This window comes from Oryzias latipes, chromosome 15 (assembly GCF_053564925.1).
Source record: "Oryzias latipes strain Hd-rR chromosome 15, Olatipes_Hd-rR_3.1".
Classification (NCBI taxonomy): Eukaryota; Metazoa; Chordata; class Actinopteri; order Beloniformes; family Adrianichthyidae; genus Oryzias; species Oryzias latipes.
Window position 1 is genome coordinate 27,367,568 of NC_136251.1, and position 22,775 is coordinate 27,390,342.

Here is a 22,775-nt window from a genome sequence, read left to right on the forward strand (position 1 = left end):
GCGCGGTCCAGCCCAAAAACACTAAATGGAGCAGTTTTGGGTGTTAAATAAGATAAAACCAAGTAACCTTTTGCATTAGCTCTGATCAGCACCCCTTGTCTTTTAATGGCTACGCTACACCATGGTTACCAATCAGCACAGCTGTTCCTGATTCCCCTGATTAGTCATTTGGATACCATTTCTTCACAAGTCTGCCATTGTACTGCCAATTATTAAGGCTAAAACAGGTGTGTTTGCAAGACAGTGTGCCCCAGACGAGCAGGATTAAGAAACATCGAAGTTCTGCATCACTGAGCAACGGCTAAAATCTCATATCTTTTCACTCTAAGGAGCTGTCCTCGTTATTTAGAAGAGGAAATACAAGAACCAGCAATGGAGGCAAAGGATCAACAGGCATAAAGCTGGAAGAGAGTCCTTTTGAACAGAAAACTGGACTGTTTTGGCAACATCAGCTCACATCAAAATGAGTAATACTGGAACACATGAAGGAGACTGGATTGTGGTCTGGAGCTTCATCTGACACACGCTGTCCTGAATCTGTGTAAGTTTCAGGAGATTCTCAGTCATTCTGGTCATAGTTTTCTTCTCAAAGGCAACCAGACTTCTTTAATTTAATGAAAATGTTTCACTTCTCATCCAAGAAGCTTCATCTGTTCCAACGAAGCTTCTTGGATGAGAAGTGAAAAGTGTCATTGGAAATGAAGAAGTCCAGTTGCCTTTTGAGAAGAAAAGGCACCATCTGTGTAAGTTTAATGAACTTCAAGACCATCAGAGTATTCTGGAGTAAAATGGGCATACGTGGTCTCCGATCATGAGTCAAAAAAAGAGCTAAAAAAATATCAGACTTTGCTTAAATGTTTCTACAAGCCCTGAAATTAATCTATTTGAACGTCTGTGAATACAGCAGAAACTTCTGGAGAAGGCTTTCAAACCTGACACAATTGGAGGAATTCACCCACAAGGAGAGGAATAAAATGTGTCGACAAGTGCGTAAGTCACTGAAATGATGTGATTGCAATGTCTGAAGGTTGTGCTACAAATCATTATCAAGTTGTTTTTTTGTTTTTTTTTTTTTTTACCATTTGGGCCTTTAAGTGTGAATTATGCTAAAAGTAAGAAAAGCTGGAGTGGCCAGAATTGAAGAACACATAGGAAAACCTTCATATGAGGCAGCGCTCAAGCCGTCCCCTTTACAACTCTAAATATAAGCCAAATTCTTTTTTTTTTTTTTTTTTGCACTAGATGAAGGCTATATGAAGACAGCAATTCATTTCATTTTTAGGATTTTTCCCCTGATGCCTTTAAAAGGCAGCTCAACGACGAAGGCCAAGTTAAAGTTTGGAAAAAAATATGATTTTTAGGAGAACTTCATGTAATTTAAATTGTTAATATGAAAAAAATATAATATATCAGATACTCGAGTAAAGTCTTTTTCAAATAAACAAAGCTTTTTCTTTCTAAAAAAAAAAAAAATTGCAAAAGAGCAGGAAAGCATGTCTGATGCAGTTTGCTGCTCACCGAATGGGTTCAAATGAAATTCAGTTTTTAATCATTGTTGAGAATAAATTATTGTCAATCTGCTAATTTCAGAACAGTTTTAACATGCAGCATGTTAAGTGAGAATCATTTATTTGAATAGGGGGGACAGCGCATATTAATAAACATTTCTGTCAATATGCCAGAGTTAGCCAAAGGGCTATTTTTCATCTGCAGTCCCTGGGAAGATGTTAAAAATCACCCTAAAAGATCAAAGTAAAATTACATATTTACATAACATTACATATATATATTAAACAATGCATTCAATAAAATAAGCAGTTAACCTAAAATCAAATTAATGATAAAACAATCCAAAAACAGAAAAATGTAAGAACATACGTGCACATAAAAGACATGACAGTAATGAGGATCAGTGAGAGGAAATGTACTCAGTGTTGACAGCTCTGATTGTCAATGAGCCATTTCTTTAATTGTGTCTTGAATAAATGATATGTGTTTTGATTTCTGATACTAACAGGTGTGAAGTTCCACTCAGTAGCAGCTCTAACAGAAGCTGTGGAGTGTAGCTCACATTTTTCCAGAAAGTGTAGCTCAAGAAATTTTGTTTGAAACTTCCTATAATACTTCTGTTTCATGATATATATATATATATATATATATATATATATATATATATATATATATATATATATATATATATATATATATATATATATATATATATATATATATATATATATATATATATACACATACACACACACACAGATACACATTCAACATAACGTGTCTGTGTAAATAACTTGAAACATTCCTTTCTGCAATTCTGTTTTTTTTTTTTCTTTTTTTTTTGCCTGAACTGCAATGGGCTGCAAATATGCACTGACAGAATTCATTTATCCAAGACATATTGATCAACTTGCATGGAGGCAGAGCAGATTTCTGCCATCCATCTGCAGTGCAGGGAGACGGCTTAGTCTGGAGAATAAGCAAAATCCCCCCCTCCCAGCCTAAACTAGGACAGGGAGCTCTAAAAACTCCCAGCCCAGGCAAGTTCTGGTGTCCCTCTGCAGCTGAATCCACTGGATTATCCTCTATTTTCCATCGGTTTCCATTCTCCATGAGTTTAAAAATGAACATGGAGTGTGTTGTGCACAGCATGTGGGATGGAGAGTAAGAACTCACACTGAATGGTGACAATTTTACATGATGTCCTCTGTAAATCATGCTTAAAAAATCCACATTACACCCAAGTTTGCATGTAAACGGATGCATTCATCACTTTTCTTGTAAGAAAGGGGTTTAGAGTACGAACAAGGTAAGTTATTGTTTAATAAATCCATAAGAGACGCTTTTTACAACAATTTGAATAGGTCATTACAATCCTAGAATGCCAGAGTTCCAAGTTTACAGTTTATAAAGTGGAGTTTTAATGAGAACAGCATTATTTCCTTAGTAACTTGGAGTAGCAAGCAGGTTTAATGAAGATTTATGAGGTTAGTAGGTCTTAAAGGCTTTAAGCACGACGAGGAAGCAGGAAGGTTCCTAAAAACGATAGGATTTTAAAAAAAAATAAAAAAAAATCCAGGTGAACTCAAACAATAGGAATTTTGGAGAGAGCAGAACTGCATTTATTAGTAAAGCATCTTGTCTCACTCGAGTTCTGCACCTGCCAGCTGCCTTTGAGAAGCTCATTATGATGGAAACATGAAGATTCAGTGACACTGGAGAAGGAAAAAAAGGCCTGGAGGTGAAGGAAGTACCTGGTGACATCAATAGAGTTTAATCTTGGAGTAGGATCAAACAAGTCTGAGCTCAGAGGACACGCGTGACGCATTGCAAACGGCTGAATGTGAATGACTCGTTTGTTTGGGTCATAGTGAAGAGCAAATCTTATTTTTTGGCTCCTTTTGAGCTGAGCTCAAAGGAGGAGGAATATCACAAAAATAATTGATTCATGCAGATATAACAAGGATTTAATAGTTCGTTATCACAAAATCTTTAAGTCCCAGAGATGAATAACCATCTTTCCTTTTTTTTCTCTTTAAAATATTCAGTTTATAAGTTTTTAATTTATGATAGAGCACTCTTCTCTGGATTATTCAACCATAGTTCTGGTGCCTGATTGCACAACAGCGCTGTGTCCGTGCAGCCCTAAAACACTAATGCTCTGATGGGCATTTTGTAAGAAGAGTCACACGGGTCAGCGAGCTTAAAGCCGCCTCCGAACTCAAAATATTGCTGTCGAGGAGGAGGAGGACGGAGAGGAGCAGTCTGCAACTTCAAAACATGGCCTTTCATCTTAATTACAACTTCAGCTAATCAAGTCCTGCGGCGGCTATTAAGTGTCAGCTAGTAACGCTAGCTGACACTAATCATCAGAGTCGACCCTGGTGGCCAACGGTTCGCCAGGAGGAATGTGTTTCTATTACATTTACATCCCTCCAGAGAAATCCCTCTCTGACAGCACATTTCTCCTCTCCAATTAAGTTTTGGCTTTTAGTGTCCCTAACTTTAATTTGAAAAGCAGTTGTCTAAAGGTTTTTTTTTTTTACTCCATGTCTATGTCCTAATGGTAATTACATTAAACTTGAAATACAGGGAGGAAAAGTGGAGACCTCATTTAGATTGAACAAGTTTTTACCATAAGTTTCATCAAGTAGGTTGTGTTATCCAAACTCTGATGTTTTGTTTTATTTATATTTTCTGGTGCAAGCCAAATCAGGACCTATTCTGTTTTTTTATCAGTGAAAATTCAAAGAAAGCTATTCAATTATTATCATTAAATACATGTATTATTAATTTCATTTATTTCATGTTTTAGGGAAATTTGCACATCTAAATTTCTTGTGGTTGTTGACTGAAGTGTTTTGCCCAAAAGGGATTTTGCGACTTTTAATTTTCAAAGCAAATCATATTTATGTTTTAGTCACAAGTACTGAATGTAGTTTGTCATGCAACCCGACATGCGAAAATCAGCCAGTTTAGCGCCTGATAAGGCACCTATTGCATTTTCTCAAATATTTATGAGACTCAATGAGGCTTGAAATGTTATTTCTGTTATTTTCAGCTGATGTTGCAGCCAAATTATTAAGATCAGAAGGAAAGAAGATAATAAAACGACTAACATAGACAGAAAGAGGCGGATCTTTTCTTTTTTTAGTGCAGGGTCTGGTGACATCTTGATTTAAGAAAATGGCATTGGCTCCCTCTGTTGTCAAGGTGCAGTATGATTATTTCAACTTTAAGGTGTGCTGGGTAAAAATATTTAAGAAACCCGGCATTTTTAATATTCTAATTTAAATTCTATACTAATCAACAATGCATATTTACACAGCTGTGATGGCATAAATATTTAAATGTGAACTGCTGCAGACAGAGAGGGAAATAATTCTTTTTTAACAAGACTTTCTAACTAAATAAAAAAGACACTATCCTTAACTTTTTCAAAATACACTAATAGTTGAGTCCAACGTTTAAAATAATTAAAAACGGCTAAAAACATTCCTTAATCCGGACTGGAAAAAGTAGGCTGTGCATTAAATTTAAAAAAGCCACCCCCAAAAAACAAAAAACAAAAAAAACAACGGAATTCTCAACTTTTAGCATTTACTGGTATCACTAAGCTGTTTTTATGTAAGATTTATTTATGCAAATCTATAAATCCTGGTGTTCACAATGTATTCATGTGCTAATAACTGAGACCAGAAAGGCATAATAAAAGCTTGAATTTAAGAAAATATATTCTTATTCATGTATTCATTAGCATATAAAGTTGCTTCACAACTGCTGAGTTCCCATATCAAGCTTTAAGTAAAATTAAGAAGACCTAAAAATGTCTGAATTAAAAAGCATGTTGGTGCAGTGCCGCCCGTGTACCTGTAGATGGCACTGTGGTCGCATCAATTTAGGCAAACTGTGACACCTGCCACCTATTTGGATGAAAATTGACTTAGAAATTAACCTGCCCAGCAGTGAAGAGAGTAGCAGCATGGCAGTAATGAAGGGAGTGAAAGTGACCCAGATGCACAGAAGAGACCAAACAACCACCCACACACAGATACACTCTCAGCTTATTACTACACACACAACTCTCTTGAAAAATCTGAAAACAAGGATGCAAATAAAACAAAAAGGAAGCGATACAAATCCCAGATGCATGTACATGCAGGTTTAACAAAAAACAAAGGAATGGCACTTCATGGTTTGGATGACATCTCCAATTGCTTGTGGAGGCATATAGTCGCAATGTTGTTTTCTTTTTTTCCCATTAACATTCTTCACTGTCAGGTGAAAAAATGCTGTAGTGAATCCAGAGTGACCTGAAAAAGCTGTGCCAATTGTGTGAACAGTCGAGTACTGTGGGTTTCCAAAAATGGAAACATATTGTGGAGGAAATTTTCTTGCTTAAAGCGTTAAACAGGGGAAGGCTTGCATTTTTTTGTGCACGAGTTGCATCACATGTGAGGAATTTGACAAACAAAACAGCTTTGTAAGAAGCCATAATGGATGCAACTAAATACTTAAAATAAAAAGTACAATGATGCAAAGTAAAATATTTAGTTAAAAACTGATTCATTTTACTTTTAATTTAACAAATATTTTTATATAGAAAAATCCTAACGCACCTGTTTTGAAGATGATGTGCAGAAAAAACATTTCTTAAATATTATTTGGTAATTATTATAGAAGTCATTTATTCATATTAATCAGAATATTTTAAATAATGTATTGTGATATTTTTTTTAAATATTTATTTTAATTATTAAATGTAAATAATATAACCCTTTGACACAGGGAACTAGTTTACATTCGTATTTGTTGATGTCATACTCTGATTTAAATACTAAAATACAAATAAGAAAAAAAAGTTGTTTTATAAGTCTTATAAATCTACTAATGCACGTTTAAATATGGGGGGGGGGGGGGTCATTCTGAGGTTGCTGCATTGCAGTGACTTTCCCTCTTATATTAAAAATGTTAATGAACATGAATCACAATCGGGGATTAAGAACAAATTACAGCTTCCATTAATTTTTGATTTGGTGTCTATAATCCCTCCAGCAGAATAGATGCAGTTCCCCTCTCAGCACTTTGGGATGGAACAGTATAAAGTTACTGTAACTAAGAGGAACTGCATTTTCTTGTTACACTCTACAGGCAGACACAGAATTGAAATGAATGTTAGCAGTAAACATTACGTTTTTCCTTCATTTTTCTTCGGCCATCTGCCTGTGAGGGACATGCCCCCCCCCTCTCACCGAGGAGATCCTGAATATCCACTTTCCAGCACCATAAGGGACTGCTGGCAGAAGCGTATACAAACAAGACACAATGAAAGGAGGAAAATCAAGCACCTGCGACTCTCCACCTCAATGATCCTGGAAATTGTGTGATTCAGATCATTTTGGTTTTACAGTGATTGAAACTGGCAGCTCTGGAAGAAAGGATTAGACTCAAACTGCAAAGTATCCTTAATTTGTATCATATTTGATACACGCATTTATGAAAACTCCTATCTCATTAGGATCATTAAAACTTTCCTTAGTGACTCACTGAATATACAGTGCTCACTGTAAATGAGTACACCCCACTCCATTTGTCAGAAAACCTTTTCTATCCTTTCAGAATCAACATTTTCTGTGAAATACTCTACTACAAAATACACCTACAAAGGTGGGCCATTGATTGCAAACAAGATGTGCACACACAAAAAAGTGATTTCCCTAACAAATTGATTCAAGCCTACTGTATGTTGCACAAATGAGTTCACCCCAGGCATAGTCTTAGGACAAATGACAAACTTAAGACTTGAATATTATAATGAACAGGCATTCCACCACAGGTGAGTCTAATGATTTAAGAGTTGTCCAGCACACAGGTGACTATAAAAGGGCATTTCTTAACAAAAAAAGTCCTTCCCATTTCATGCGGTCAGCAATGGCTCCTCATGAAAAAGAAATGTCACAAAATCTAAGAAAGGAAATCATTTCTTTGCACAAACTTACTTTTAGCAGAATACTTTTTTCTTGTAGTATTGCGACTCCTTGAAAGATAAAACTATCACTTTATTTTCAGCAATTGTAGAACTTTTTTTTCACAATTGTACAACTTTATTCTTGTAAAAGGTTGACATTTTTCTCACAGTTATGACTTTTTCTTATCATCTTATGACTTTATTCTGATATATTTGTTTAAATCTCATTTTTTATGGTGACCTAATGTGTGGATCAAATTTGAGACAGTAGGTAAATAAGGTGCTTTTTTTCTGATACTGTCTATATCTCATTACCAATGATTATTGATTTTTTTTTTCTGTGGATTTTATCAAAGGGTTTAAAAAAACATCTTAATTCCTGAATACTTTCTGTGAATTCTTTGATGCGTTGGGCTTCACAGCGTTAAAATACAGAGCAGGATTTTCTTACTTATTTTCTTTTCTTGGAGAAAACGTATCTGTTAAAGGAAAGGACTGGGTAATTCCGCCTCATACAGTTCCATAGTGAACAAGCTTCAGGGCCGCTGTGAATTTTATTGTCTTTGAAGTGTTTGGATCAGATGCTCTGACCAGCCATGGCGCTTTCAACCCCAATCACGCCACTTTCTGATCAGCAAACTCTGTTTCCAATACTCTGGAGCAGCAGGTGTTTGGAGACTCTTCAAAAAGCCAAGCAGGTGCGCGTGCTGTTAGGAGTGCAAAATTCATCCTCTATAACCACTTCAGTCCAACCTCAAACACAGAGAACATCCAAGCAAACAGTGAGCAGTCGGCGTTGGCAGAAATAGAACGTGAAGCCTTTGTGCTTTCTGGTCTTCTTACAGATTTTGTGCAAAAACTGTGTTCTTTTTTCAGATGGAGGTGGGACTTTTAGTAAAACGGCAATTTATTTTTCTGCCCAGAGAGGTTCCCACCATATGGAAGTTAACTCATTATGTGTGGTGTAAGCAGCTCTGTTGTTTGGGCAGTAATCACCCTGAATTCACACTGATGAGAGCAGCAGAAGAGCTCCAACTTAGATTTTTTTTTTTTTGGTTTATTCTGCAAATAATAATCAGTGCTTTTAGACAAGGCAGGCATGCCAAAGTCCAAAGAAATGAATATATGTAGCAATTACTTAATTAAAGAAAATTAAATATTCATATTTACTGCTTAGTTTTATAAGACGTAGAGAAAATACAAAATAAAAACAGTTTTGTCAAGAATATGAACACTCAAGTGATTATTTATCTGGCCTGGCATGCATGTTGTAAAAAAAAAAAAAACCTTGTGCACATGAATATTTACAGCTACAATATGATTCACTGCCTTTTTTTAAATGAACTGGATCCCACATTTCCATGTGCTTTGAACAAATTTTCGTTCTGAATCGTGAATAACCGTCACCTTTTGTTTTTTTTCTTTCATGGAGGTAAACTTAATTTGCAATCATTTCTACTTTTCTCTCTGTTGTACCTGCACCTGTTCACACTTGTTCAGACTCAACACACTGTACAGTAAGCACAACGTTAGCATAAACGCTACGATCAAATGGTTGCTCTTTACAGTGAACTGGCTGAAAGAATTGGACCAGTAACTTCCCTTCAGGGGGAGAAGAAGTTTGGGCCTTCCTGACTCCTTCTGCACTCCCCCCTTTGGCTGTCTGCTCTAATCCACGTCCACAGTTCCCGCCGTTGCCTGATTTCCAGAACCCAACGTTGAATTCTTTGTGCACTGTGGGCAGGGGGTAATAAAATAAATCAAAGTGACATCAATGTGGAAGAGCCTCTCAGCTGTAACAGCTCTCAGTCGCGCTGCAGACGTACATTCATTCCTCATGTAAATCCATCACGAAGATACTCCAGCTCTTTATGAACAACCATTAAACACCAGGTCCCCAAGCTCAAAAGAAACCCTGAGATGCTTCAGGTCCAACGCTTTGAAAAAGTTAAATGCTTTTGCACTTGATTTTGACATATAGGAACCAATTCTTTACACACCAGCTCTTTCTAAATCCCAACATCAAGCTTTTACTGTCAAACCCCTGCAGACCTGACTGACAAAGCAGCTTTAGATGCACAGTGTGGGACTTCACCGGGCTGTAACTTTATATAAAATTATCAACAATATGTCATTCTGAACTACAAACGGTAAATAAGACCTTGGAGATATTAAAGAATTAACATCTGTTGCTGCGGAACCTCATCCAACACCGAAGGCCATACATTTAACAAATTCCAGGTTTGCGTTTGCTTAAAATAGCATCAGCTCTAAAAGACAAGTAGTAAAAGTATCTACAGCCCCTAATATAGAAATGCTGTCACTGTAGATAAACCTGCAGAGTGCAGTACAACCATGTTTCCGCTCTACTAGATTCACAATAAAGTATGACCAAGTCCTTCAGATTTCCTTTAGAAAATTTAACAGGGAAAACCTCATGAGCCCATCCATTAATGATGATGTCAATTTATATTTCAGTGGTGACCAGATGATGCATCCTTATGGCTAAAAATCAGAGCTGAGAAAATCATTGCTGATTTATTACTTAAATAGAAATATTGGTTATAAAATATTCACAGGAGGGTTTTGATAAATTTGTAGGAAAGTGTATACAAAAAATAAAACAAGAATAATGGAAAACGGCTATTTGCGTGCATTTTAGTCCCACATAATAATTTCTCCATCACAGACGAATCCATGCTGCGCCTCTGAGTTAGAGACCATCCTCCCTGTTTCCACGCTCTGGCTGTTGCCTCTTTTAGTGCCGTTTTCTCTGCAGGCGTTGGAGAGAGCTGTGCAGAGAAGGCACAGATGAACATTGGAGCCCTGCAGCAGAACCCAGGCATCTTTTAGCATTGTGTCTGACGAAGGAGGGAGAACGGAGGCTCCAAACTGTCTCCTTTCATGGGTGGTAATTAGAAGGAGAAGCCAAATTTATTTGAGGACAAGGTTGCTTACTGTGCATGTGGCGATAAAGCACTACAGTCGGAGATATGCTAACAGAAAACTAAAAAGTGCATTTATAGTACAGAAACTTAGTGTGCATAACATACCTCCTTTTTTAGAAACTGAAGGACAATGCATGAGTTTTTTCATGTTGCAACAAGAGCATGCATTAACAAAACTATATGTATATTTTGTTTAAAAAACAAAAACAGAAGTTTAATCAGTGCATGTTGATGTGAGACTTTAGAAAGCAAGCTGTGCTGCATGGTCAGCTATGATGCAGCGTTGTAAGAACAAGTGCTGTTTGCTGTTAGCAAATTCTACTTGAATGCACTTACCTGTTTTTAACCCTCCCTCTAATTTTTTTTCTTTCAATAAAGTAGTGATCCACTAAAAAGATATGGGGAAATGAATGCCCTACAGGAAATAATATATTTTTTTCTCAAGAACCATTTTATTTTGTGCTTTTAAAGCTCATTTAGCTTTTTTATTTTTTTATTTTGGGTAGGAGCAATTCAAGACTGAACTTAAATCAATGTCCAAACATAAAGGAGTTCAAGAAAAAATATGATTACGGATAGATATACATACAAAAAACATGAATAACGTGTAGTATTTATGTAAATGTTTACAAATATAGATTTGAATTCTGTGAGGATGCACTTAATTGTGTTGGAAAACAAGATTTAACAGAACCAAGTGAGTGTTTATGGCAGATGTTTCCATGTGTGTATGATTCTATGTTTACATGTAGTACGATGTAGTTCATTATACAGGTGTATACGGGTATTTGAAAGTGAATCTGTACTCTGTACAGAGGAAACAAACAGGACTACTATTGAACCAAATTTGGTATAGAACATGGGGGGGGGGGGGGGGGGGGGGTTTCTTAGCCTTTTACTTCTTTTCACTCTTTTGAATATATATATATATATTATATATATATATATATATATATATATATATATATATATATATATATATATATATATATATATATATATATATATATATATATGTTCATTCATTCATTCAAGAGAAAGAAATAACACCTCACCTGATTTACAGGAAAATGTCTTTCAGCTTTTTAAAGAAGAGACTCATCTGACGGGAAGGCAAACAGTCCAGACAGGCTTAAACTTCAAATCAAATTTCATAAATATAAAATTTATTGTATAAAATATGCAAATGCTGCACAGGTGACCTAATTTTGAATCCTCACAAAAAAGGACACATTGTTTATTATCCTGAAAATATTAAATTAGCTTCCCTGGAGCAGCCTATCCACTCCGCAAAAGCAGCTCTATCAAAGCTCCTCTTGTTTGCTGTTTAACTGGGTCTCATTTATCATCTGGCAAATATTATTAGACACTGAAAGTACCTCCAAGGAAGCCACTTTACACATGAACATTGTGTCAGTCCACGTTTTAAGGAAAGGTTTGACTTTTCAGATAGAATTATCATTGTTTATGATTGGTGGTAAAGTTAAACAGACTGAAAGATATTCTATGGGTGTTTTACATAACCTGAATACAAAAAATAAAGTAGATTAGACAATGTGAAATGCCCCTAACAAAGCTAAAAATAAATGTATCATAAATATGACAAAAGCAGCAAAAAGTGACACTAGGGTCTGAACAAAAGTGAAGCCCTGTTGTTTATTTCAATTTAATTTTACAATATAGCGCTAAATGTTGGACCATTTCTTCAAAGCAAGTATTTGAGAAGCAAAAAATGAAAATGTCCCACAGCAGAGCTTTTTTCACACTAGCAGCATGAGTTTGTGAGGGCCAAGAAAAAAAAATAAGTGGGAGGAGAAGTGGGTGAACTAGGAAACTTAACACATCAAGAAAAGAAAGCGTGTGCAATCTATAGATATCATTACCAATTGAAAATAAAGTGGTGATGCATTAAGAAGAGATGTAGAAATTAATGCCCTAAAGAAAATAATGTTTTAGATTAGATTCAAAGATGAGTATTTGTAGTTAATAAAGAGCTCAGAGGCACCGCATCTTGCTTGGAAGCTCTTTGAAGCCGACATGAAGCGAAAAAAATAGACAAATTATGAAGGAAATATTTGCATGAAACTGTTTTCAGACTGGAAAAGTCCATTTGTCTGGACCGAGTCCGCTTAATTTGGTGAGGATCAATTCCTAACCTTTGTGTTTGTTCTGTATTGGTCCGGTTGTTCCATTCTGAGCAAATTCTGTTTAGACGGAAGAAATTCAGCACAAACTGAAGCTCCGCCCGATGGGAAATGAACCGAGATCTCCTCAAAAGATGGGTCCAAGAGGGGTTCCTGGTCGGAGACCAGAGTCTGCTTGTGTGTGTTCAGACTGAAAAATTGTTACGGACAATCAGGGGAAGCGAGCTATTGTTCCCTTTAAGCAAATAATGTTTCCAGTTTTAGTTAGGCTTAAAAAAAACCTTCCACTAACACAATAAAAACCTTCACATTAGCAGACAATAATGCGTTTTTCCCAAAACGTATAAACAACCCTTAAAAAATGAGTCAGGCTCTCTTATGGTCATCCAGTGGACATCATGACTCACTAATGCTGCTGAGAGGAGTGTTGACTGTAAACTCTGTGTATTCTGGGTGAATGCTGCCCTGTGCTCCTGCTGGTGGCAAACTGACTCACTTGACAACAAGTGAATAGCAACCGCTTTCATCTTTTAATTTTTTTTACTATTTGGTGACTGGCTGACATGTTTAATGCATTAATTATATCCCATGATCTGGTTTTTGATGTCAAATCGCTAAAATAATAATCTGACTGGAACACAATAATCTGGAGTATTAAATCAATCCATGTTGTGATGATTTATTTACATTCTGCAAGAAAAAAAAACATTTCTGTTTCCTGCCTAGAATTTATTTATTATCTTTATAAAGCAACACAGCAATAATCATGCATCAATTTATTTTCAATATCCTCCTCTGTCTGAGCGACAGTATTAGCCATGATGGCAATGTGCAGTTGACCATAAACCTTTTCACTAATGAAGAAAATCCGTTTGGAACTCACTGCTTTATTGTTATTTAATTGGATAGGAAATGGTTTATATTTTATAAAATGGTACAAAAAGTTCAGCTAAAAAATAAGATAATTTGTGCTTACAGTGTGAATCTTTAATTAGTCAGCAGTGCTGACTGAAACAGTGCAGCACAAGCCTGGCTTCCATGTTTTCCAAAATTGGCTGAGAATCAAACATATTTGTCATGTTTAATTCAACCCATCGCTCCCATTCTGCTTGTATTTCTGGGATGACAAACTGGCCTTTTGCATTGTCAAGACACAACTGTCCAGTAAAAAAAAAAACACAATTTAGCACCAACCTACAAGCTGTCCAGTAGAATGAAGTGGGCCACGCCTTCAGATGACGCGTTCAATGGATGCAGGTTTTGTACGTAGAGCAAAAATAGTCTTTGAAGCTGTCGTAGTGATGCGTGAAGGAGAGAGATTTGAACGCAGAAGACCAAAATGCACATTTACGCATGCTTACATAAACGTTTCATTGAAAGTAGTTACATGCTTTGCTGAGGGCAGTGTGACAGTCGGCATGTGATGCGCTTTCCTGAACATGGTGAATGTGAAAGTAATAGTACTAGTAATAATGTAAGAGTAATAGTAATATCTGCCCAATGATGGACTGGCAAACCATCTCTTGCTTTAGCCTTTTAGTGGCTGGATAGCTTTTAACAACGGGAACATTAAGAAAATGTGTGGATAGAAAAGTATTAGTAATTAATTTAAATTCATCTATATTTATATAGTAATTGCTGCTAAAGAGCACTTCAAAGGACTTTACAAGATTATATAATAATAGTAAAAAAAAATTGTTAAAAATAATAAATAAACACAAATAAAAAACCCAAATGACATACACATCAGTCGATAAAATCTAATTAATATACGAGAATATGTACTGAAAACCTATACTAAAAAGATTAGTGTTCACTTTTTTTTTCTTAAAAACCTCCACAGGCAGGCTGTTCCACAGACGAGGCCCACAGTGCTGAAATGAGACCTCGCCGGGGTTATTATTGTAATAGAAACAGTAATTAACAACAGACGTGCAAACTGTCCAGAGTGTATCCTGCCTTCACTCTTCAGGTGCTGGGTCGCTTCAAGCAACCCCATGACCCAGAATGGAAAAATATCCAGATTAAGAAGGTAGATGGATGGCATAGTAACGGTAATAGTAATGTAATGGTAATAGTAATACAAATAGTTATTTGTCTGGCTGAGGAAAACAACAGGACAGCGGTAGGTGTGTTTGTGCTTTCCCTGCTTTGCCTGCTTACATTCAGACGGTACTCCCGTATAAAGGAAAAACAAACAAGACAGAGCAAAATAATGGCAAGTCGAGTCATGATGGGAAACAAAATGTTTCTGTAGTTTGTTTTTGGATGAGGCCAGACCAAGTCTAAAGTCTTGAACCTGAGCTCATTAAAACAGGCTGGCCCATTTAGCAGGGGAAATGAATGTATGATCTTGATTAGAGCCTATCTTCCCATCAAGACACCAAAATAAGCCTCCTAATTACACGGACATACCCATTTACACTCTGCTCTTCCAGTCAGTGAGTGCTGCTCGATTGTAGCTCACAGAGCAAATCGTGTGCTGGGTTCGGCCTCAGCAGACCTTCAAGTAATTACACAGAGGCAGGAGTTATCACTTCACACCTTCTAATTAACAGCAGATAAAAGCAGTGAGGAGGAGGAACTTCTGGCATGAAGACAGCATTTGTCATCAAATTGGTTTGTGGTATACAATGAGGAGTGATCTCTACAAACAGAACAGTAAATTGTCGCTTTGTGTGTCCACAATTCATTTTGAAATCAACAAGGATTCATCATTTTAAGCAACAATGAAACATACCGCTGGGTACGTTTCACTGATCTTCTCCCGCTCCGTGAAAAAGTTTGTTTTCACTGCATGGTCTTGAACCACTGAGATGGAAATGTGGTTTCCACTCCTGCCTGGACCACTCAATAATCTCTCCCAATATGTGGACGATACTGAAAGCAAATAGAAGCAGCTGTGAGAGAAAAGGTTGGTGGTCTTCCTTCTCAAAGTGGAACAGTTGATCTACAGCTCATCCGCTCCAATGAGCAGAAGTGGGACCTCAGCAGCAGGTGTTCAACGGTCTATGCATCCTTCTCAATTATAGATGGGATGTTACACAACAGCGCCATACTCCAGAGAGTATAAAAACTTAAGATACAGACTGTCCACATTTGCCATCAGTAGGGTTTTCTAAGGTAAATTAGAAATTAGCTTTTGGTAAAACTACATGTAAGCATTTGTGATCTATATTTATAAAGAATTACTAACTTAAATTCTAAATCAGCAAACCCATTCCATCTTCCAAAATCACAGTAATTAAGTGTGTTTCTATTTTATTCTGATCAATTTTGGTCAATAAAAGTGTGATTGTCATGTTTGGAAGTAAGACAAGCTCCATCACTGCCTTGTGATAAACTGCTGTTTCATTTTTCTGATGCTCTAAATATCAAAGATTTTGCTGTAAATGTCACCAAATTAGACTGAATAAATGCTTAAAATAAATGTGTGTATATATATATTTCAAAATATATACTATGAATAGAAGATAAAATAAAGTCTTCAACAGTCACATAATGCAAAAAGGAAAAGTGGCGGGAAACATGGGCTTGTTTAAAACCGTTCCACTGTGGAATCTGACCATGCCCAGCCCCACCGCTCAAAATAGAAACCAAGCTCATTTCATGCCTCGTGAAGTACTAAATTTGCACCAGAGGGAACGCTAAGCTTATGGTAGTAAAAAGAAATCAAGACAAAGAGCAAAGACATGGTTGCAAAAAGTTTGCTCTCAAAGAAACAGTTTGTCTGAAGGTGGGAATATGGGGACCAGACCAAAGTGTTTGGGGTTTAAAAAAAATCTGTGTTAAATTTACCAGTCATATGCCCATTGAAAATAGTTGAAAACATCTTGATACAACACATGAACATTGTGCTCTCTGTGCCTCATACGGCCTCAACCAAAGCGTCATTATGTGATGTGGAGGGGGGGTCCTTACCATGCGTCCATACATGACGAGTTGGGTTGAGAACGTGTTGGTTGATACCTTAAGAGAGAATTAAAGAAGAAAACAGAAATATTCTAATCTCAGAAATGAACAAAAAATATCAAATGTTCCTGTTCATAAAGTCTGTGAAAATAATTCAATTCTAAAAAAAAAGAAGAAAAATCTCAACAAAACTAACTGTAAAATGGATTTCAAGCCAACTACAAAAAAAATGCAATTTCTAATGATAAAAAAGCTGATTTACTTTAATACAAGAAAGCTGGGAAGTAATAAGTGAAAAAAAAGTGAAGGAACTGGCAAAAGATGTATTGAGGAAGTACAAAAACATTTATTTTGAGGTAATTTATGCCCACAGATTCTAACAATGAATGGCAAGTCCATAGACAGTTTGAGGAACACTCAACAACAGCAAAAATAATTAAAGGTGAGCACAAGTAGAGGTAAAAACAAAGATGGAGACACCAAGACAACCTAATTATGCTGAGCAGGACCATAAATACACAGAGACAAGCAGACTAATCAGTGACGGGTGAAGGAATTGATATCTGTGATGCATACTGGGTTAATACACTCCGACAAGAAGTACAAAAATGGCACACATATTCAGATTCCCTTTGAGTTCAGAATCTTTGTCACAATATGACACATGAAAATCCATCAAGTAAAATCTCATCATAAAGCCGTTACAATCTCATCTGCATTAAAAGCATGTGATTGATACGCTCCTTTTAGCAAGGAAAAGGGGCAACAGTCACCAACTTTCCATTTTTATCAAGTTTTCTAGGAATTTGTGTTTTAGCTTCTTTTTTTTTTCAAAATATCTGATTTTTTTGCATCAAATCTTAAACTATCACAAAAGGATTACATTTATTTATGTCAGCAATCCTAAGATGCCTCTTTAATTAAAACATATAAATAGTAAATCTTGGTTTTCTCAAACAAAAAAAACGAAATATTGATGACGAAAGCATGTTTCGAGCCACTTCTTCAAGACTACTGCAACACTGACAGCTAATAATCATAATTATTTCTGAATCAACGCATATTGATTGAAAAAGACTACAGCAACAGTCTAATCTGGGTATTCTGAATTAAAATTTCCATATTGATCATGTTTTGGAAGTTACATTTTCTATATTTTTCTTTTTTTAAACTCTCTCCTATTTTTTTTATTTTTTCCAAACAGGATGTGTAACAATGTGTTCTTGATCTTAGAGAGAATAGCTTTCTAGCACCTTGACTGTAGTTGTGTGTTTGTGGTAATAGGACAGGAAATCTTGTTGTAAAGAAAAGGACTCGGCGAGTAAAGGAGATGAAAGCGTAGATGCAGCCACTCGCTGTGCCATCTTAGGATAAAAGGGGCACATCTGTAAGGTAAATCAATTCTATTTACCACATCAAAAGGGGGGGGGGGACTCCACCTCGCTGCAGCTTTGAGTTTATATGTACACCTCCCAGGGGAAAGTGACTCACTGAAACGGTGAGTTTTTCATGCTGGCTCAGTCTCTCTCCAGTTGTTCTCTCAGGGCTGCGGTGCAAAAGCATCAAGACACAGAGATGATTCCTTAAATCAAAGGCAGTTCTTGCAGAGGCACGCTTTACATGTAGCTGCGTGACCTTTTTGTTTATTTTTTTGTCTTATTGTACTTGAATGAAGGAGTTCAAGTGAAAGACTGAAAGGTTGGTGTGAAAAAACAAGAGCCCCTTTGAGCTCATCTTGACATGCCCTTTGCTCTTAATTGGCTACTTTCAGCATAAAAAACCCAGCACACTTAAGCATTCCCAATTATCTTCTAGTTGCAAGTGAGACTCAACTAGTCATGATGTCTTCAAACAGAGCTGTGGGAGGACTCTGCTCTCGTGCAACTCTGTGCAATGAGTGTCATAATAAAACACGGGTTCTACTAAACCGGCTAAAAGGATGTGAAAGCTCGTTCATTAAAACCATGCTGTATATTAATTTAACTTAAGACTGCTTTGTTTGAAACAGAAGAGTGCTGAAAAAAGTCCTGTAAAAGACGTAAATTATGAACGTCTTTCCTTATAGCCACACGTGACAGAAATGTGTGATGTAACAGCGCTACTGGTCATGAAATATTTCATAGCCTCTCTGCCTGCCATCCACAAAGAGCCTTTTCAAGCGCAGACCATAGTCTAACACTAAAGAGTGGCGTTTTTTTCCCCTATGAACATCACTTTTTCTGAATTTGGTTGTGATAGTTTTTTGAGGGAACAAAAAAGGATTAAAAATATGTGTCTCATTTTGTGTAATGAAACCATAAACCACTCTAATAAGCAGTGATTGCCATTATCTCTTTTGTTACACAGGTAATTGCATTCAAAAGCTTCCAAAAAATAATTATTCGCTTGACTGAGTTTAAAAACCTCCTAGAACAAAAAGTGCCTAAATTGCACATGTGCATAAAAACCTGCATAAAAGCTATTTCCAAACTAGCCAGTGTCCTACGCAAAACAACAAATGAAAGTAATCCTTTATTTAACTGAGTGGAATTGAAATGTATTAAACATTAGCAATGAGAATTTTAAGAGCTTCAATTAAAAAAAAAGAAAAAGGCTTATTTAAACTTATTCCAGCAACCTATTTTCGACTTTGGGGAGTCTTTAAAGACCCACTCTGATGATAATTAGGTTTTTAACACATTCTTGCAGCATTCTCCATCACTAGTCATGACTGATTTTGGTTGAAGAGCTTCAAATGTAACCCTGTGAAGCCGACTACAGCAATAATTAACAAAAAATTCAAACTTGGGGGAATTGCAATGTTTTTCAAACCACAAAAATATATATTTTTTCTTTAGATATAGATAGTATCAGTTATATAACTTTGAGTGATTTTTAAGTTTTTGCTCACAACAATGTTAGTTCAAAATGGAAACCTATTCCTGACATGGGTGTTCAGGGGAAAAAAAGATCCTTATTTAGCCACTGTCTGTAATTTTATCCACACATTTTAGACATGGTGTGACTGTTTTATAAAGGAAATCAACAGATGTAGCATTATTTCAATACAGAAAAAGATGAATAATAATTGATTAACTCACGCCATTAAGCTTTAAATTTTAGCAAAACTTCAGCAGGAAAAACCTGCTCCTAGTGGAAGGATGATGAACTACAGAGCTGAAAACATGGACCAAGTTCTATAGAATAGGTTTTAAATAAAGTTTTGATGGGGCTAATTTCAGACATGCATGTATCAGATATGACTCAAATGGTTATAAACAGCAGGGCTAATGTTGTTTATGGTTTACAACTGCACCATCAAAAATATGAAGGGAAAATACTTTGGATTTCATAAAAGTAAAGAAATAACAATTATAATTGAAGTTTATAAACAAAAACTGGACTAAATGAAACAAAAATCTGTTAAATCTTTTGTTTTAAAATACTATTCCTCTAAAGAATATTTTTTAAAAAGTCAGTATGGGCTTGAAATTACATAAAATAAATTTATAAGAAGAATTCACACAATGCAACACATTTCTTTTAACTATTTTGATGGCAATACTGACAAATTACTGGACACAGTGAACAGCTTAAAACATGTTCTGCTTTCAGGCTGCAATCCATTAAAACCACACAAGCTTCTGCAGTGAAAATCAATCCATGCCCTCCAACCACCTCTGCCAACCCGGGGAGTGAACACATTTACAAACGCTGGTTCAGAAAAAAACACACAAATATCAGCCAAAATTTTCAGTGTGAAGGCTATTTCGATGGACACAGAGACAACCATTAAAATTGCATTGTAAACCAAGAGTTCTATGGGAAAAAATGTTGCTCAATGAAATGTTTTACCAACTCTTCCTTTATTGATGTTTTGTGTCTGCTTTAATGAATGAATGAACTGAACTCCATTAATCCCAACAGTGGGTCAAAAATCTTAAAAATACGTTCAGGTTTCATGTTTACCCATCACATCAAATGCAGAGAAAAGAACTATTTTAGGAACTGAACAGATGCTGTCTAAACCTGCTCAAAGACCAAACACGGCAGACAAAAAAAAAAGCTCGAGTGGCAGGTAGTGTGGCTGTAATTCGCGTGTGAGAAACCCCACAATCCCGGATGAATCCCAAAAGCAGCGAAGCAAGAAGCCAATCACCCATCGCATCAACCAGCAGCAGTTACAGCTCACAGATATACGCACAACCAATGTGCAAATAAGTGATTTAAAGAGGGAAAATGAGACGAAAAAAATGTGCACTAACAGCCTTCTTTTTCTAAAATCACTGGCGGCACACAACAGCATTCCCATTTTCTCATAGCTCCAGTGAAGCAATGAATGCCTAAAGCCTTGTTAGGCAACTGAACACAAAAAACAATCAAAAACATGGTGAATGACACCCTATTACCCAAATATATTCTATTTAAACAAGAGTAATGTGTAAATATTGCCGTAAAGAAGGTTGCTTTAGATGATAGACCGTTCCAGATTCTCTAAACATGCCTGCAGTTTTTTGGAAAAATGCATTCTATTAATCAGTTATTTAAAATAAAATAAAATCATTTTAGGACGGATTCAAGTTGTTTTTGCTCTATTATAGTGTTAGTTTTAGTGCCCAATAACATACAAATAAATAATAAAGATTTTCTTTGAGGGACTTTTTGTCTGCATCAGAAGTATTCTAATCTGAACTCAACCCAGAATACTTCAGATTAGAACGTTTTCTAGTTTTGGTTGAGTTTCCTTTTAGGCACTCATATACCTGAATCACGTGACTTCTCCTTGCCCTTCAGGTTCATGCTTGATCATATATACTCACTCTTGTAACTCGTACTCCAAGGCTGGTACCCATAGTAGCCGGTAATCCGCAGTATCCGCTCCTCAATGGACGCACTGTTGATGTCCTCCACAGATCGGGAGGACTTCAGGTCCTCCTTGATGGCCTCGTCCACTACCAGGTACTTTAGCTGTCTGAGCTGAGGGCTGATGTCCGAAAGCCTTCTGGGGCTCACGTCGGGGGACTTGCGCATCCCGCTGGGGAGACAGAACAATTGGTGGCAGTGCTGTAAGAACTTTACGCTGGGTTTTTGGGAGACTTTGTGACTCGATTATACAGGAGTGAGTTCTCTTTGGATGAACCGCAGAAGTGGATGCTGCATCCTCCGCAGGGACCGGCGTTAGAGGCCCCTGCAGCGCATCTCGTATACAGTAGAGAAATCCTCATCCTTCAGTGGCCCTGCGCGCGCGCGCTCAGCAACAGAGAGAGACACTAAGAGGAAGTGACTGCCTCTGCAATTCCTGCTTATTTTCCACAGTGCAATTCCTATTGTGGGCTTATCTGAATCTGCCACTAATGAGTGGACCGTGAGTGATTTGTGGAGATGGAAGAGCAACACTTGTGACAGCTCCGGGCGTCAAGCGCGCACTGGAGCACAAAACTGCGCGCCCAGCAAACAAGCCAGCAAAACGCCATTCTGTCACGCAGAAGATGTAAATACAGTAAACGGGCAATTATATAAAGGGATGATGGAGAACTTTAGTGGAGATCTTTGTGGATAAAAGCGTCAATATGAGAGTAGGTCGTGTTTACTAACCCCTCGCGCAGAGCAGCTGTTTGGCCACCATCCCTGAGGGGAACCGCATTCTGCCAAAAAACCCATTACCTGTGACATTGCGACTCCAGCAATCAGCAGCTGACATTTACCAGATCAATTTAAACCATGAATCCAAATACTCTTAATGCGTTCTGATCAATGTAACATCTGCAAGTCAGTTCACTTTCTGTGTGCAACAGGCGATGCCGCTTTTTGTTGGCTGCATTTAGTTTACAAATACAATAATAATAATTTTAAAAAAAAGTTAAATCTCTCACATCGGCAGGAAAGTAGTCGGAGGTCCAAGGTAGCACATGCAGTCCCGATGGGGCCGTCCGACCCGGTCCCATACGGTGGCCTCTCCATCGCCGTACATCCTCAAGGCCATGCAGAAGCGCGGAGACTCTAATCAGCCTCACAAAGGCCCACGGACGCAAGAAGGAGCACCATCGTCCTGCTTCTCTCCAGCCTAACGAGCATATGCCTGCCCACCACAGACTGCCACAACACGAGGAGCGTGCGCTCTGCTGTGGATGCGCTGCGAGCTGGAGGCTCTGCAGCAGCGCCATCTACCGCGTGTGGGGCGAAGGTCTTGAAACGCAAAAAAATAGTGGTTTTCCTTCTTTATTATGCTGTTATTAAATTTTTAATTACAAAACACATTTTATTTACTTAATAAATTGTCAGATTAGTCATCTATTAGAAATATTTTTGTTTTCA

The 22,775-nt window shown here is 37.0% G+C and overlaps 1 protein-coding gene and 1 long non-coding RNA gene across 3 annotated transcripts in view; one reads left to right on the forward strand and one right to left on the reverse strand.

Moving 5' to 3' along the window:
- slc35f3b (solute carrier family 35 member F3b) overlaps positions 1-22,474 on the reverse strand; it is a 43,611-nt gene extending 21,137 nt beyond the window's left edge. The window contains exons 1-3 of one of the 2 annotated variants that reach the window (XM_078932279.1): positions 22,334-22,474; positions 21,281-21,495; positions 16,491-16,538 (exon numbers count right to left, since the gene is read on the reverse strand). In XM_078932279.1, the coding sequence (XP_078788405.1) occupies positions 16,491-16,538; positions 21,281-21,495; positions 22,334-22,443 (373 nt within the window). In that variant the 5' untranslated portion in view covers positions 22,444-22,474. The remainder of the gene's footprint in view (positions 1-16,490; positions 16,539-21,280; positions 21,496-22,333) is intronic. The other variant, XM_020709676.3, reaches the window with a different exon arrangement.
- LOC144984185 (uncharacterized) lies at positions 402-22,473 on the forward strand. The gene is made up of 3 exons (XR_013647887.1): positions 402-541; positions 905-986; positions 22,342-22,473. It is a non-coding gene; the product is annotated as an uncharacterized LOC144984185 (long non-coding RNA).
- Positions 22,475-22,775: the final 301 nt, after the last annotated feature.